General features: G+C 44.4%; 1 protein-coding gene across 7 annotated transcripts in view; it reads right to left on the bottom strand.

The window, feature by feature from the left end:
• The window catches only part of KIAA0586, a 65938-nt gene that overhangs the window by 25987 nt on the left and 23794 nt on the right, over nt 1-16157 (bottom strand). For all 7 annotated transcript variants that reach the window (XM_081005297.1, XM_081005300.1, XM_081005301.1 and 4 more), the window contains exons 19-27: nt 15033-15220; nt 13794-13877; nt 12957-13040; nt 8924-9108; nt 8352-8470; nt 6460-6650; nt 5199-5355; nt 4329-4560; nt 2067-2308 (exon numbers count right to left, since the gene is read on the bottom strand). In XM_081005297.1, coding sequence (XP_080861423.1) covers nt 2067-2308; nt 4329-4560; nt 5199-5355; nt 6460-6650; nt 8352-8470; nt 8924-9108; nt 12957-13040; nt 13794-13877; nt 15033-15220 — 1482 coding nt within the window. The remainder of the gene's footprint in view (nt 1-2066; nt 2309-4328; nt 4561-5198; nt 5356-6459; nt 6651-8351; nt 8471-8923; nt 9109-12956; nt 13041-13793; nt 13878-15032; nt 15221-16157) is intronic.

Raw genomic sequence — 16157 nt, 5'->3', positions numbered from 1 at the left:
AACTTTGCTTCAAGATGAGAACAAAAATCGTGCTTTGGTGGCACGGCAGCAGCAGGAGGCCCCATTAGCTAAAGTGGTGCTTCAAGTTAAGAACAATTTCAGGTTAAGAACGGACCTCCGGAACAAATTAAGTACTTAACCTGAGGTACCACTGTAGGAGGTTAAAAACAAGGACTGAAACAAGTTTTGGCACAGAGGGTTCCAAGCTTTCAGGTGGTAGTGGGGGAGGTTCTCCCTACCTTTCCCCCTCCTGCATTTATTTTCAGGCCACTGTGCAGTTCTTCCACCCCACAACTTCTCTGCTTTCCTTTGGGTGAGGTCACACCATAAATGCAATGACACCACAGCATTACACAGCCAATCAGATCTGGAGGCATGTAGGGCTGGGCGATATCAGCTTTTCAACATCGTGGTGTATCGCCAGCCAAACATCGCGGTTTGGCGATACACTGCGATTTTGAAAAAACAAGATGCATTGGTCTCTGCCTGCAAGACACCGGGTGAAACTGCCCCAGCTCTCACCTTGAGAGGTGAGACAGCTTCACCCAGGCTCGCGGGCTCGGACAATGCAGCTTGTTTGTGCCGCTCAGCTGGGGGGAGGGAATGAAAGCTTACACCAAGAACAAACTTAGTTGGTCTCCAAGGTGCTGCTGGACAATTTTTTCATATATTCCTCCCAGCTGAGACAGCCCCAGTGCTCTTGCCACTCGCGTACGAGCGGGCAGAGCACCAGGGTTCCTTTACCTGATCACTATGGGGAACGGCAATCACGCTCCCCTCACCTGGGCAGTTTCACGGAGCCCCCACACTGCCGCCTATGGGCTGGGGGCTCCTCTAACTGCTTGACTGAGGCAAGAGAAGCTACACCCCCCTCAGTCGAGCAGTTTAAAGGAGGAGGAACAAGCTGCTATCAGCTTTCTATCTCTGCGTCATATGAGGGCAGAGTGGGATGGTGATTCTACACTAGCGATATATCGCTGAGTGGAACCGCTACTGCTCTTGACTCCCTCCAGCAGACGCTGCTAGGAGAGGGACCCAGGAGCACTGACGGTTTCACCAGCGATATAGCACTGAGTGAAGCCAACATCGCGGTCAGCTCCTCATACCGGTCCTGGGCTATAAATTGATATATTGCCCAGGCCTAGTGGCATGAGAGTGTCACTGATGGCAAACAAGGCAAACTGTTTTGCTCCAGCTCTGAAATAGTCAGTGTTGTGGTGTAAGGGAAGAAATAATGCATCCCCATTGCAAAAAGATAATGCTTTGTTTTGCCAAGCTGCAAAAGTTTAATTAATTTAAAGCAGGGGAACGTTTAAAAAAGATAGGCTTCCTCTCCCTTGTAGTAAGGTAAAGGGACCCCTGACCATTAGGTCCAGTCGTGGCCGACTCTGGGGTTGTGGCGCTCATCTCACTTTATTGGCCGAGGGAGCCGGCGTACAGCTTCCGGGTCATGTGGCCAGCATGACTAAGCTGCTTCTGGCAAACCAGAGCAGCGCACGGAAACACCGTTTACCTTCCCGCCGGAGTGGTACCTATTTATCTACTTGCACTTTGACGTACTTTCAAACTGTTAGGTTGGCAGGAGCTGGGACCGAGCGACAGGAGCTCACCTCGTGCATGGGGATTCGAACTGCCCACCTTCTGATCGGCAAGTCCTAGGTTCTGTGGTTTAACCCACAGTGCCACCTGCGTCCCCTCCCTTGTAGTATGTAGTGACTAAGTCCAGAATTCTAACACCTCCACCACCGCTTGATGTGACCCCCAGAAAAAAACACGAGTTGCTGATTATAGGAACAAAGGAAACTGCTGGCTCCCAAATCAGACCAATGATGCACCTAACTCAGCGTTGTTTGAACTCACTGGCAGAGGATGGAACTTGGGACATTTCTGCATGCAAATCAGAATCCCTGGCACTGAGCTATGGGCCCTTCCACATGTTCCATAAATCTTGCAAGGTAACCCTCGGAGCTCTCACACTATTAAGAGGGGATGTGTTCGGTCTTGGAAAAATTAGAAAATCAAAAAGAAAATGCTAAAGAAAGACAAAGAGCTGGAAATAGCCTCACCTTTTGCAGCCAGCAGCTGTCCGTAACTGTACAGAATTTCTCCTTCTGAGATTGGCCTCCCCGTGGTCTCAGTTTCCGTGGCGGTCAGACTGCTCTCCTCTGTGGAAAGGCCAGAACTGGGGGTGTGCACAGAAGGGGATGGAGCCCTGGGCTCCTGCAGGGGCAGTTCGTGGGGCTCAGTTGGCTCAGGAGCTGGCAAGACCAAAGTGTCCGGCTCTTCGTGTTTGGCCACAGACATTATGCTAAAAATGACAAATAATAATAATAATAATAATAATAATAAAAAAGAGCACCATCAAAAACTGATGCCACACATTACTAACATTGCTTAAACCTTCACCAGTTTGTCAAAAATGTATTTTCTGTCTTTAATTTTACTTGTCCACAAAATGGTGGGTTTTTTTACTGATCACACTTGTTTGGGCGACGTTAGAGCATAATCTGTTAGGATATTGATGTTCCGTTCCACCTAAACAGGTATGTGGAGCTGTTGTATGTCACACGTCTGTTTACATTCCAGCACAGCTTGTGTATAGCTTTTGCCTTATGCTTCTTGCTCTTAGACATGAAGGAAAGCTGACATGTTTTCTTTGTATTGATCTATGCTGAATAAACTGCTTGTAAATATGCTTTACATATGCCTCTGTCCGCCCTTCCGTCGCGAAGAGTTAATTACTCTGCTGATTAGAGCGTGCTCCAGCTTCTGAAGAGTTCTGAAGCTGCGGGTCACTGTTTGATGCTGTTCCAAGGACCAGAGATTGCCCGGCTACTGGTCAGGGGCCGGAGCCAGCTGGGGGCCTGCAAATTGCCCCCGTTTCCTTGGATGCATCCCAACATAATCAACAAAACTGAAAAACGGTTTGCTATAAAATGATGCACAACCCACAGACACTCTGGCTGGATTGGGGCAACTCATCTCAGCTCTCTCCCTTCTGCTTCCTTGCCAACCGTACCTGTACCCTCTAAATAACAACTACTCATCACACCCACTTCAGGTAATAGTGCCAAGAGGACAACTCCTTCCTTGGCAAAAAAACCTAGCTAGCTAGCCTCACAGTGCACTGCTTTATGGGTGAATAACTGTTAAAGTGACCCGGAAACTGCAATTAATCCAGAATGCGGCAGCTAGACTGGTGACTGGGAGTGGCCGCCGAGACCACATAAAACCAGTCCTGAGAGATCTGCATTGGCTCCCAGCATGTTTCCGAGTACAATTCAAATTGTTGGTGCTGACCTTTAAAGCCCTAAACGGCCTCGGCCCAGTATATTTGAAGGAGCGTCTCCACCCCCATCATTTAGCCTGGACACTGAGGTCCACCTCCGAGGGCCTTTTGGCGGTTCCCTCATTGCGAGAAGTGAGATTACAGGGAACCAGACAGAGGGCCTTCTCGGTAGTGGCGCCCTCCCCGTGGAACGCCCTCCCAAGAGATGTGAAGGAAATAAGCAGCTATCTTCTCTTTAAAAGACATCTGAAGGCAGCCCTGTTTAGGGAAGTTTTTAATGTTTAATGCTGTATTGTGTTTTTAATATTCAATTGGGAGCCGCCCAGAGTGGCTGGGGAAACTCAGCCAGATGGGCGGGGTATAAATAATAAATTATTATTATATTATTATTATTATAATTACGTTCCAATATTTCACTGAATGTTTCTTGATAGACTCTCTTTTTTACTGATACGTTTCATTTTTATATAAGAATTTAATATTAATAATAGTAACATTTGTTCATCAACTTTCCACAAAAAGGCGACTCAAAATAGGACTTCTAGAGCCATAAAACGCATAAGGCTGACAAACATTTATAAGCAAATGCAGTGGTAAAAAGGATGGAACCTAAACTGCCCAGGTGTGCACCACAAAAAGGCCTCTGAATGCCAGTTGCTGGGTATCACTAGCAGATCAGGTCCTGTTTGCGAGTTCCCAGCTGGGATCTGGCTGGCCATTGTGAGAACAGGATGCTGGACGAGATGGGCCATTGGTCTGATCCGGCAAGCTTTCTTATGTTGTTAATCAACCCAAAGCCAGGGGAAACAAGAGTGTCTGAAAGTTGGCAGTGATGGCTCCAGCAGTGTTAAAATGTTGTAGTTATAGATTTTTCTTTTTCAGCAATCTTATTGCGTTTTATGTAAACCACTACAGGATTTTGCATATTAAGTTGAATATAAATATTAGTAATAAATCAGTACTTCTCTTTATTGTTGCAGCTAAGAAGTTTGCAAGAGGAAGATTAGGAGGTGATTTTTTGTCAAGTGTTACGACTCACAGAGCTGCGGGGCGATAGCTCCCTTCTTCTTCACTCTGCAGGCTGGGCTTCTCTTCTTCCAGAGGAAGCTCTGCATCTCCCCAGGGGTTCGGAGGAGTCTGCCTTTCCACCACTCCTCTGCCTGGGACATGCTCGGATACAGGAGGGCTAGGCGTGGCTACTCTGGGCGGTGAAGCCACAGGGGTGACCACAGGGGTAGCCACTGGGCTGATGGCTGCTCCAGTCTTGGATCCTACAAAAAGAAGGGATAAAGAAATGCCAAGCCAAGCTATGTTGCTACAGCAAAGGAATGTATGATTCTTGCCTGCAAACATTTCGCTTGCTGCATGGAGCAAATATACACTCGACAGTCCAGACTGGTCAAGAACAAACTAATTTCTTTCTGTTTCTATTCCCGATTGCTTTGAAGTTCTGAAAGTTCCCCGAGTATGGTTCCAAAGTATGCCAAATCTGATTTCTGTTTTTGATGGAATTACAAACTTGGGGGATCAGGGAAATGCTGTGGACATGATGTATCTCGATTTCAGTAAGGCTTTTGACAATGTCCCCCATGATATGCTCGAGAGCAAGCTGGTAAAATGTGGGCTGAACATTTCCCGACTCTAAGATTCAATGATTCTACAATTCTATGATTGATCCCTTCCCCAAACCTAGATACACAGAAGAATTACTAGAATAATTTTGATAGTTCATAGCAGAAGAGGCTTGTGTTGTTGTTTTGGAGGGTGGGGTGATGACAACACAACTCCCAATATGCCAATCAATCAAGAAAGCTCTTTCTGGACAATTAAAATACACCATGCTTGAAAACAAAGCTGATGAGTGTAATTAATTTAGCAACTTTTCTAATCTGATAACCTGTTTTGATACCTGCTGCTGTTAGCTGCCTCAGATCAGTATTTCCATCAATTTCAGATACAGACAGAGAGGACTCTGGGGTTTTTACTGGAGACGGTTCTTTTGGAGGAGGAGGGGATGGAGGAGGTGTGGCTTCCGGTGTGGCGAGTGGAGTAGACAGTATTGTTTCCTGGAAAAAACACACACAAAGGCAATTGAAAGAAAGTAGTAAAGCTGTTACAAAATATTCCCTCCACTTTATTTTAAATAATCAAATCTGAGTGGAAGAGAAAGAGCCAGGAATTCAAAGCTTACAGGACGTAGGATTTCTGCGACAGTGCACAGTTCAAGGGGAAGTGAGATGGAATATTGATTGGACTTAGTCTAGCTTGCAAATGTTTCTGAATCTCAAGAAAACCCACAAGCAATAAATAAAGGACACGTGCTTATTCTTATGGTTAATAAAAGCTTACCCTTTAGAATCAAAACATAAATGGAGCATAAATGGTATTGGGCTACATTTACAATTTGCAGCAGCTACATGCAGAATGTGTATGGGTTAGCCTCAAGCAATGCCAAGTATTTTCAGTCTGGGCTGATTTTGGGTGAATGCTATTTATTTTTTTCAGGAGAAGGAGCAGTTTCAGGACAAACTGCAAGAAGTCTGAAATTCTGGGTTTTTAAACAACAGTGGACCGAGGGCCCTATATTTAGCAATTTAGCTGTTAACCAGTTGCCTATAGACCCACCTTGCAGCAAGTCCACTTGCCCAGACAACAATTTCTTCTGGTCAAACAAATGACCAAACTTGTTGCTAAAGTCACTGTCTGATATAGGGAGTGTGCACCCTGGCCCTGGAGCACACACCAGTAATGAAAAGAGTGACTCTGGGAATGTGGAGAGTATATTTCTGGCTCATTTAGTTCCTAGCCAAAAGAGAATTGAAGTCCAGGTCAGGAGATGTAACTTCCAGGCTCGTTTCAGTGCTGGCAACAGATTCAGAAGTTGCACACCATCTTTGCCAAACAGGGGCAGGAAGACCAGAAAGCCTCTTATTTCAAACTTTTTGTCATTGTTGCTTACATGCTGCAAGAAGCAAAATGCCAAGGGTGGTATTCAGCTAAGTTTTACTCAAGAGTAGACCCACTGAAATGAATGAACTTGACTTGGGTCCATTAATTTCATTCGGTCCACTCTGAATAAAACTTAGTTGAATATTATCCAATTACTACAAAATAAATAAATAAATTCCCAATTCTTAATCACAGATCACAAACAAAAAGAAACAAGTCACCTTTTCTGGCAAGGGTGTTGTGGTTTGAGGAACAACAACAGCAGAGGCTGCCTGCTGGCTTTCGCTGTCACCCAGCATGACGGCAACTGTCTCAGCAAGAGCTTCATTCACAAAATGTCTAATAATGTCTGAATCCACTGGGAGACCGGCATCGACAAACAGCTGAAACCCCCCGGTACCTGCTGCTTCAACTAAAGATAAACCAGAACACAGGCAAGAACCAAATATTAAGGCTTGTATACTATTTTTTTTGACAAAGTAATAATCATAAATTAGTAAGAATACAAATGGGCACCCAACCACCAAGACCATTCCCACTGTAACTATCCAGCCTCCCAAAATTTCAACACATCTTGCGATGGTTTGACCCCTTTCTATTTTAACAGTACAAATTCTACAAACACCTTCCATACCTCCTCAAGATCGTTTCTCCTGCATATTCCCCATCTTACCTTAAAGGCACATGTTAATTTATCATTAATAGCTATATCCCATGCCTCTTTATACCATTCTTCCATTTTATATTCTACTTGCCCCTTCCACTTCCTAGCGATAATAATTTGTGCAGCTGTCAATGAATTTGTGAGAAAGTCCTTCATAGCCTGTGAACCTTCCACCCCATCGTAAATTAAAAATAATGCTAAAGGCTTGTATATTAAGAATCAAGAGTCCTGTTGTCCTTGGGCAGCAAGAGCTCCCCCAGCCTCTCTTACCCTCCACCCCCCTTGAAAAATAGATCCAGAGGGTCAGGGGGAGGAGCAGAGAGAAATCAAGACCCTCTGCATAAACTTTAAGCGGATTTTCCTGTTTGTGCTAGAGTGATATCTGGATCCAAGGTGACGTGCCTGTGTGGCAAAAGCAGCCCTTGATTTTCAGATTTCTGGCATGCAGAAAAACTTCCTTTTCTTTAAAAAGTATGCTACTTCAACATAAGGCAAAATCATGTATGATATGGATAGAAGAGAAGGAAGTTATTCTTCCTCTTCTATAATATTTGAACGTGGTGGTCACCCACTGAAACTGATTGGCAGTGCATTCTTTTCTAAAATCAGGAAGTACTTCTTTACAGAATGCCTAACTCACTCATGAAGTACACTACCAAGAGATGTGCTGGTGCCTGGTGGCTTAAGTCAGCCTACCCACAACCTGGTGCACTCCAGATACTTTGAACTTAAAGGTGGCTTTAGGAGGGGGCTCAGACAACCTCAGGAAGAAGCCGTCTCTCTAACAATGGCTCTCACCCAGTTTAGCTAAATGGAGACTCCAGGTTCAGGAGCAGTATCCTTTAGAATAGCAGTTGTTGGGTGATAACGTCAGTGCCAATCTAGCTTCTGACTATCTCAACAACACATGGAAGTCCCAAAGATATGCTGGTCTACCTAGGCCAAAGATGGCCTTTGGAGGCCACCAGAAGCATTCTGAATCCGACCAGGAAACTAACTATATGTCAGCCAGCGGAGTTCTCTTAGTGCTGGAGCAATATGAACCAACACCGTGCTGCTGTGTTCTTGAAGGAGAACTCCAGGCACAGAGAACACGTTTAGTGGACCCTACAATTCCCGCAGGCATTCTTACATTACTATACATAATAAAAATGCTTTGCTGCGTTGAGTTTATCTGAGGGGTAGGGCAGGGAAATTACTTGAAACCTAAAAAGGGGAGGGAGTGTTAAGGTTGAGAACTGTGTGGGTTATTTTTTTTTTTGACCTGGCTTGAGCAAGTGTCTTTAAACACCTTTCTCGGTTGAGCTAAACGAAAGCAAGGCTCTAATCTCAAATCAGGCTATTAAGAACATTCATTTTCCTTGGATCAGTCCACTTTCTGTAAATACTTCCCTCCATCGGGGGTTGGGGAAGTGACAAAGAGAGAAAAATATTGCAGCTTTTGCTTACCGATGTCTGAGGATATATCTTGGTTCTCCTCGCTCTCTGATGAGCTTATGTTGGGCACTGCTTCTTTCTGGGGTGGAAACATCCCACTGATGATTCGTGCCATTACTTCCTGCTCCACCCTGGTGGAATAATGATTTCTATATTTAATGCACCTGCCTTTATGCGGTTTATGCCAAATACAGAAGAGCAGAGTTTGAAGCCTTGGCCTGCAGGCTCCCAGCATCCAAATGAGGCAGCCACCTCCCTCTGCCTAATGGAAGGGCTGGCCCTGCTGCAGCCGATGGGAGTTGCAGGTCAACAATATCTGAATGCATGTGGGGGACACCAGCTTAATCCCTTCCGTTGTGTGGCTAACAAAAACCAGGGCCAAGTGCGTGTAACGGGGTTTACCCATTCCTCCCTCCCTCCATCACGGCCTTCACAGCCCAAATGCAAGACCATGAATTTCTAAGAGCAAGGATCTGTTTTGCACAGGTTGCTCTGTAAAACGCCACATACACGGATGGTCCTATAGAGCTAATGACATTCCATCAGCGCATCACCATTGCACAGCGCCTGCTCTGGGAACTCACCAGCCAACCAGCTTGTTTTCCAGGGTCTCCCGTTTTTCTATGATCTCATCCAGAATGTCTGCTGTGGGCTGAGGAGCAGCAGGTGGAAAAGGAGGGCCACTGTATTTTGGAGAAGCGGTTTCTCCTTGTCTGTCGAAATGTAGGACCGGCTCGGAGAATTCCGGGACACCATCGTCTCCTTCGTCCTAATGACAACAAAGGCTAATTTAACACTGCGCAACCAAGCGGTATTTCAGTACAACTCCATTAGCCATAAATTTCATTGAGTTCAGGGTCCAGCACGCTCGACATTCAGAAATGTTGGCAACAATGCTGTGCTTCACAAGAAGTTGTGCAAATTTCAAAAAATGGCATACGGACTTATTCTGCATAGCAAGGCACAACCACAACATTGTAGAGTGGGTCTGGGGACTCTCTAAGTAGCACTGATGGCAAATTTTTAGAACCAGATTCCCCTCCCTGTAAGCTCCATCACATTTCTTAATCCAATTTCCTATTCCCATCAGCTATCAGGTCTTTGTGTACGTTTCCGAGCACAATTCAAAGTGTTGGTGCTGACCTTTAAAGCCCTAAACGGCCTCGGTCCAGTATACCTGAAGGAGCGTCTCCACCTCCATCGTTCTACCCGGACACTGAGGTCCAGCTCCGAGGGCCTTCTGGCGGTTCCCTCACTGCGAGAAGCCAAGTTACAGGGAACCAGGCAGAGGGCCTTCTCGGTAGTGGCGCCCTCCCTGTGGAACGCCCTCCCACCAGATGTCAAAGAGAACAACAACTACCAGACTTTTAGAAGACATCTGAAGGCAGCCCTGTTTAGGGAAGCTTTTAATGTTTGATGTAACATAGTATTTTAATATTCTTTTGGAAGCCGCCCAGAGTGGCTGGGGAAACCCAGCCAGATGGGCGGGGTATAAATAATAAATTATTATTATTATTATTATTATTATTATTATTATTATTATTATTATGGTAGCTAAGTGCTCTGCCAATCCCATCAGCTACGTTGACACGGGTCCCTTATGAGCAGGGAAGACCATACTTTGAAAACAGATATAGCAAAAACAACTTGGAACAGCATGAACCTGATTCAAGAGGGTATTACAAAAGTAGACTATCCATTTACTTATTTATAGTCCAAGATCCATAAAGGTTCTTTAGGCATGGCCAGAAGAATTTTTGACTTCAACCTTTGACCAGAAGCCCCTTGAAAGCGAAAAGCACCTTAGAAACTCTTTTTGAAAATACTCATTTCAAAAAAAGTGGTTGCCACCTGGCTTTTAATACTCCTGTTCACCAAAACCAACCACCACCACAAGCAAAATCAAGGAACCAAGTCCTCCTAGGCATGTGGTTCTCTGGATCACTGACAAATATTTCTATCCAAATTTTCTGTTCTAACTATGCTTCATTTACTTTTATTCTTTTTTTCGTCCTTTACCTTGATGCAGAGGCTGCCCTATCCCTCAAGCTCACAGCAGGTAATGTTTTTATACTACCTCTGCATTCACAAGCCCTGAAAGGTAGGGTTTACTAGCATTCCCATTTTGCAGATGAAAAATTGAGATGGCGGGCAACTTGCTCCAGGTCATAAATTACTCCATGTCAGAAGCAGAACTCAAATGCCGGTCTCCCACTGGCCTTGACCAAGTTCTGCCATCTCAAGCGTTGCTTCTAGAGCAAGCATCTATTCATATGCTGTGTTGGTGCACACTTTACAATTCAACTGGATTTCTGCAACAAATTGTATTCTGCACATTAAAATTTATGTTGCATGTGAATGTTAGAGTTCAAAAAGTGTGTGTGTGTGTGTGTATTCTACCCAGCAAATTCTACTCAATATCTAATTACTGGACAGCATTTCTCCCCACAGGTTTTGTTTGTGTTTCTATTTCAATGAAACAGTCACTGAAGAATTGAAATATATAACACAGAAGACTACTACCCTTAGTTTATATATTTTTCATAAAGAAAAAGTGAGTATTCTGCCAAACACTTTGTGGGCATTTCCTTTGTGTGCATGTGCTCTCAACAAAGCTGTTATGAGGCTTTTCTTCTGATGTCTCAAGTATTTCTCCCTTCAAGTATTTATATGCTTTCAGATTAAAGTTAATCCTTTCACATCTTCAGGCTCATCGTTTAGGCAAACCCAAGCCAAACATGTGCTAGAGTTGGAATGTTTTTGTGGTCAAACACTAGGCCAAGACTGCCAAGGATGCAGGATGAAAGCAACGCCTGAGAAAATGGGAAAAAGGACAAGGGGCAGGAAAAAAACCCTGCCTCTTGCTCACATCTAAAAAGAAAAAAAGGATGATCCTGGTGTCTTTTATTGCTGCTTCATAAGCACAAGCTGGAAATAAATGACCAGGAGGTTTCACTTTACTTATTAAAAAAGAAAGGAAGCATCTCAAAGGAGAAGCATTCTGGCTTCTGACACAGCTACAGCTTAGGTAAATGAGTAGGAAATATTACAACTCCTTCCCAATTAAGAAAATAAATGAAAAAAAGCAAACTGCATGAATTCAACACTGCAGTTATACAAAGCTAATCTCCAATTTTGCATTGCTGAAACTGTTGTCATGACAATGATGATACAAAGTGAAATTGGATGGCCAATTGGATGATACACAATGAGGTTGGATAGACAGCATCTGTCATGGATGCTTTAGCTGAGATTCCTGCATTGCAGGGGGTTGGACCAGATGACCCTTGGGGTCCCTTCCAACTCTATGAATCCATGAAATACAATTAAGATAGCCTTTTGCATTTATGAATACCAGGATTACAGAAACAGTTTCATTAATCTTAACTCAGGGAACATATTTTGGGGAAAGGAACATGGAAATTCAGTGCTACACAGAAGTTAGGACATTCACTGGATTGTGATTAGTGATGCTTACACGCCGTTGTCGACAAAGGTCTGTATAGTTAAAGCTATGGTTTTCCCAGTAGTGATGGATCGAAGTGAGAGCTGGACCATAAAGAAGGCTGATCGCCGAAGAATGCATACTTTTGAATTATGGTGCTGGAGGAGACTCTTGAGAGTCCCATGGACTGCAAGAAGATCAAACGCATCCATTCTGAAGGAAATCAGCCCCGAGTGCTCGCTGGAAGGACAGATCCTGAAGCTGAGGCTCTGATACTTTGGCCACCTCATGAGAAGAAAAAACTCCCTGGAAAAGACCCTGATGTTGGGAAAGATGGAGGGCACAAGGAGAAGGGGATGACAGAGGACGAGATGGTTGGACAGTGTTCTCAAAGCTACGAACATGAGTTTGACCAAACTGCGGGAGGCAGTGGAAGACAGAAGTGCCTGGTGTGCTCTGATCCAGGGGGTCACGAAGAGTCGGACACGACTAAACAACAACAACAAGGGGCTGTGAAAAAGCAGCCAAGAGAGAAGGAAAAACCAGGGACTTGATTGTGCTCAGCATTGGTCGCCTTCTTTACTCTCTCTTTTCACCCTTGATAGCAAACAGAAAGTAGAGGAGCCTATGCCATGCTTGGGGGCTTCCTCTTCCATTCCAGCCCCTCAGAAAGATCTCCAGATGCACAAATTGCTGAATTTCCAACTACTCTGTGGTTTTTTTGTGATGCTTTTAAGCTCCATGTGGTGCAAAATTAAGTAAGGTGGTTGCAAGCTGCCTGGTACAAGCAGGTCTTGCTGTGCAGATCCTGTGGATTTGGTTGCACAATACCTTTTGTCAAAGTCTCCTTGGCCTCTAATTTCCTTGTTCCCGCCTCAGCCTTAGCAGCAGTTTACACGGAGCGGCAGGCTTTTACAATAAGAGGGAAGCTATACAAAGAAGATTTGAAGTGAAACTCCAAAGAAGCAGTGAAGATATCAATAGGTGCATTGCTACTGGCTGCTATAAATGAGGGCTGATTGTTTCTTTAGAAGTAATTTTCACGTTAGTGAATTAAACATTCATCAAATCAGCTTACTAAGAAGAATGTCCTGCGGGTAGCAATGGTGACCCTTAAAAAATAAATATCACATTTTATCCCCTGCAAAGTGAGAAGCTATTGGAAAACCCACCTGACTGACACCAGTAACATCGATGAAGTCAGCACCAGGAAGTTTCAGTTCTTCGTCCTGGGACAGACTGCTTTCTGCAGTAGCCTAAAAAAATACAGATTAAGTGAACCTTGAGATTTAGTAGAGGAAAAGAATGCAAAAAGCCACAACAACCTTCTTGCGACACTGAAAGAAAGCAGGAAAGTAGAGTGGGGAGGCTTATACCTTGGGACCAGTCACCATCCACCCAACCACCAATATAAATATGAATGGGTGCAAGAGGAGAGGTGCATTTGGAGTCACCACCGGGGTGGGAGACAAGCCTGTTTTCCCCAGCACTGGAGACCCCAACCACTAAGAATCAAGCCTTTCTTGGTCATGGAGGATGGAATGTTGGGAACAAGACAAGGCAATCAAGTTTGCATCCTGCCCTTCCTCTATAGAGTTCTCCCATCCCAACAGCCAATGGGACTTAATATTGACTTTAGAGACTTCCAATCAAGCCTTTATCAAAGTGTGTTCTGAGGGACTGGCAGTGAGACAAGTGTCGGCATACAAAAAAGAACCAAATGACAAAGTGCCCTGCAAAGGTGCCCACAAAATATAAACCAAGTTCTTCAAGTTTAGGCAGTTACAACATTTACTGTGCTATCCTTATTCCTGGTTTCTCAGCTTCCAAGCAAAGCAGCCGTGTGAGGAACTGTCTTGGGGCAGTGCTTGCTTCGCAAGAAATTTGCCACATGTGAAGCGGCCATTCGATGCTAAATGTTCTCAACAACAGCCATTCCAGACCTTTTTCCTGTGATAATAAACTGATATATTTATGTATCAGAAACTAGCAAGGGTGAATTCAAATACCTGTATCACCTCCTTTGGAAAGGAAATCTGGTTGACACTGGGGCTGTCGCTTGAAATACTGTCAATGTCAACATTAGGCAGCACCTGGAAAGTAAAAGTCCACAGATTCAATCTAGTTTCTGTTAGGATATTTCCGTTCCACCTTAAAAGGGAGCAGGCTTTGTGAGTCAGAGTCTGCGCATGTCCTGTTCACAGGATGTTTATGTTTGCTATTGCTTTCGTTTCTCTCTCTGTGTCGTAGACACTAAAGGAGGCAGTCATGTTTTTCTGTGTTCTGATCAACGCTGAATAAACTTGTAAATAATGCTCTCCTGAGTGCAACTTTTGGCTGTGCATTATCTGCTGATAGAGTGTGCATGAGCTCTGGAATGTGGCAAGAAATCTTCTAGAAACTCATGTCGCTAATTGCTGATACTGCGTGCCTACGGGAGATCGATGGATCGTCCGGCAGACGGCTTGGGGCCATGATGGGCTTTGTCTCCCTGGCAGTATCCCAACAGTTTCCCATCTTCTGAAGTATCAGGAGGACACGAACCAAGCTTCCGATGAAGTCTTTGTCCTCCCTATACCATTAAATGCTCAGCCTGTGGCATTCACCTGATTTATTATTTACTCAGTTTCTGGACTGCCCTTCATCAGATTCTGGGGAAACCCAGCCAGATGGGCAGGGTATAAATAATAAAATCATCATCACCATCATTACTGCTTTAACCTAATTTTTTTAAAGAAAAGGATGGAGCCAAACTACTGGGTGTGTGGAAGTAGTACATATTCCAATATTCTTATTTAAGTTGCTGACCCCCTAGCACAAGGATGGGGAACCTGAGCTCCCCCCTTTGTTGCGGGACTTCCAACTCTCATCAGTCCCAACAAACCACCATGGTGAATGGTTGGGAAAGATGGGAACTGTGTAGCCTATGCCTGCTGTACCAGTTTCAGTTTGCAGTCATGAGGGCTAGAGCCTTCGATTTGCAAACTGGACTGTCAGGAAACCAACAAGCTCCCAGGAGTTACTTTAAAAGGTGCGGCTGAAGTTCTGCTTGGCCCCTTGAACCTCATAAGTCGCTGGCTTTTAAGCTCTGATTTAAACAAAAGCAAAAACCCACAATCTATGCAAACACACATTTTTTCTGACCACGAAATAAAACAGATCTCAAAGCTGAAGTAACCGGACACAGAAGATGGAGGGGGATCAGGGTTAAATTCATAGAGGCAGCTCTTGCCCTTCTTGTTCCATACCTGGACAGTCAGTTTGGGAGGGTCTTTTTTCTCCGATTTCATCTCTATTATGCCAATGTTGGGCTTCTTTACCTTTGGCTGTGGTTTCAGGGGAGCAGGAGGAACAGAGGATGTCACAGTAAGAGGGTGAAATTCGCCTATGCTTATTCCTGTAGGCTGAGAAGAGATGCTGTTGATTTGTTTTTGACCTAATGTAAGTGCAAAACAAAAGGAAGCAGGAGAGAACCACCTTTAACAAATCCTGAGCCAGAACGCAAATTATAAACAAAAGAGAAAACTGAACATGTGTGATGATCTATAAATCCAGCCAGCCAGCCATAGACATCCAAATACATACCCTTCTAGTAACTGCAATGCTGTATTTCATACCAGACCAACAGTAAACTGCCTGTAACACCTACCCAACCTGTTACTTTCCTCATTTCTGTCATAAAGATCATACACACACACATGCATGTCGCCTTGGAAAAAATGTGTGAAGTTTTACGGGCCGCCTGCTCATTTACTACAGAGCCAAGCTCAATATCCTTGTATTTATTTGCAAAGCCCTGAACCACGATCTGAACCCTTACGTTTCAGCTTGATCTCTGATATCATCTGTAGGAGCACTGCGGTCATCCCGAGTTGGTGGGGCTCATTTAACAATGACACAAAAACGAGATAGTAGCGTTGTCAGCCCTGTCCTGGGAAATGCCTTGCCAACAGGGATTCAGCAGGCACTTTCTGTCTTAACCTTTCAACATTTGCTGAAAACATTTCTGTGCTGCCAGACATTTCCTGTAACAGTTAGATGGTGATCTGTAATCTTAAATATTCATGTGGTTTTTATTGTGCACTGTATATATGTAATTGCTATAAACTGCTTTGCTTTTTCAAAAATGAAGTTTCAGAATACAGTGGACTTTTGGGTTGCGAACGTGGCAAACCCGGAAGTGTATACTTCCAGGTTTTGCCGTGCGTGCATGTGCAGAAGTGCTCCATTGCTCTGTGCATGCAGAAGCAGTGCCTCTAGATGTGGACTTTTCGGGGTACGTACGGACCGTTGGAACAAATTAAGTTCATATCCGGAGGGTCCACTGTACAACCATTTTTTATAAATAAAAATATAGGCACAGGATGTGGGGG

The sequence above is a fragment of the Podarcis pityusensis genome (assembly GCF_964106645.2).
Source record: "Podarcis pityusensis genome assembly, chromosome: 1".
Classification (NCBI taxonomy): Eukaryota; Metazoa; Chordata; class Lepidosauria; order Squamata; family Lacertidae; genus Podarcis; species Podarcis pityusensis.
Note: the sequence above shows the minus strand (reverse complement) of the source record. Positions and strands in the feature narration are given on the sequence as shown.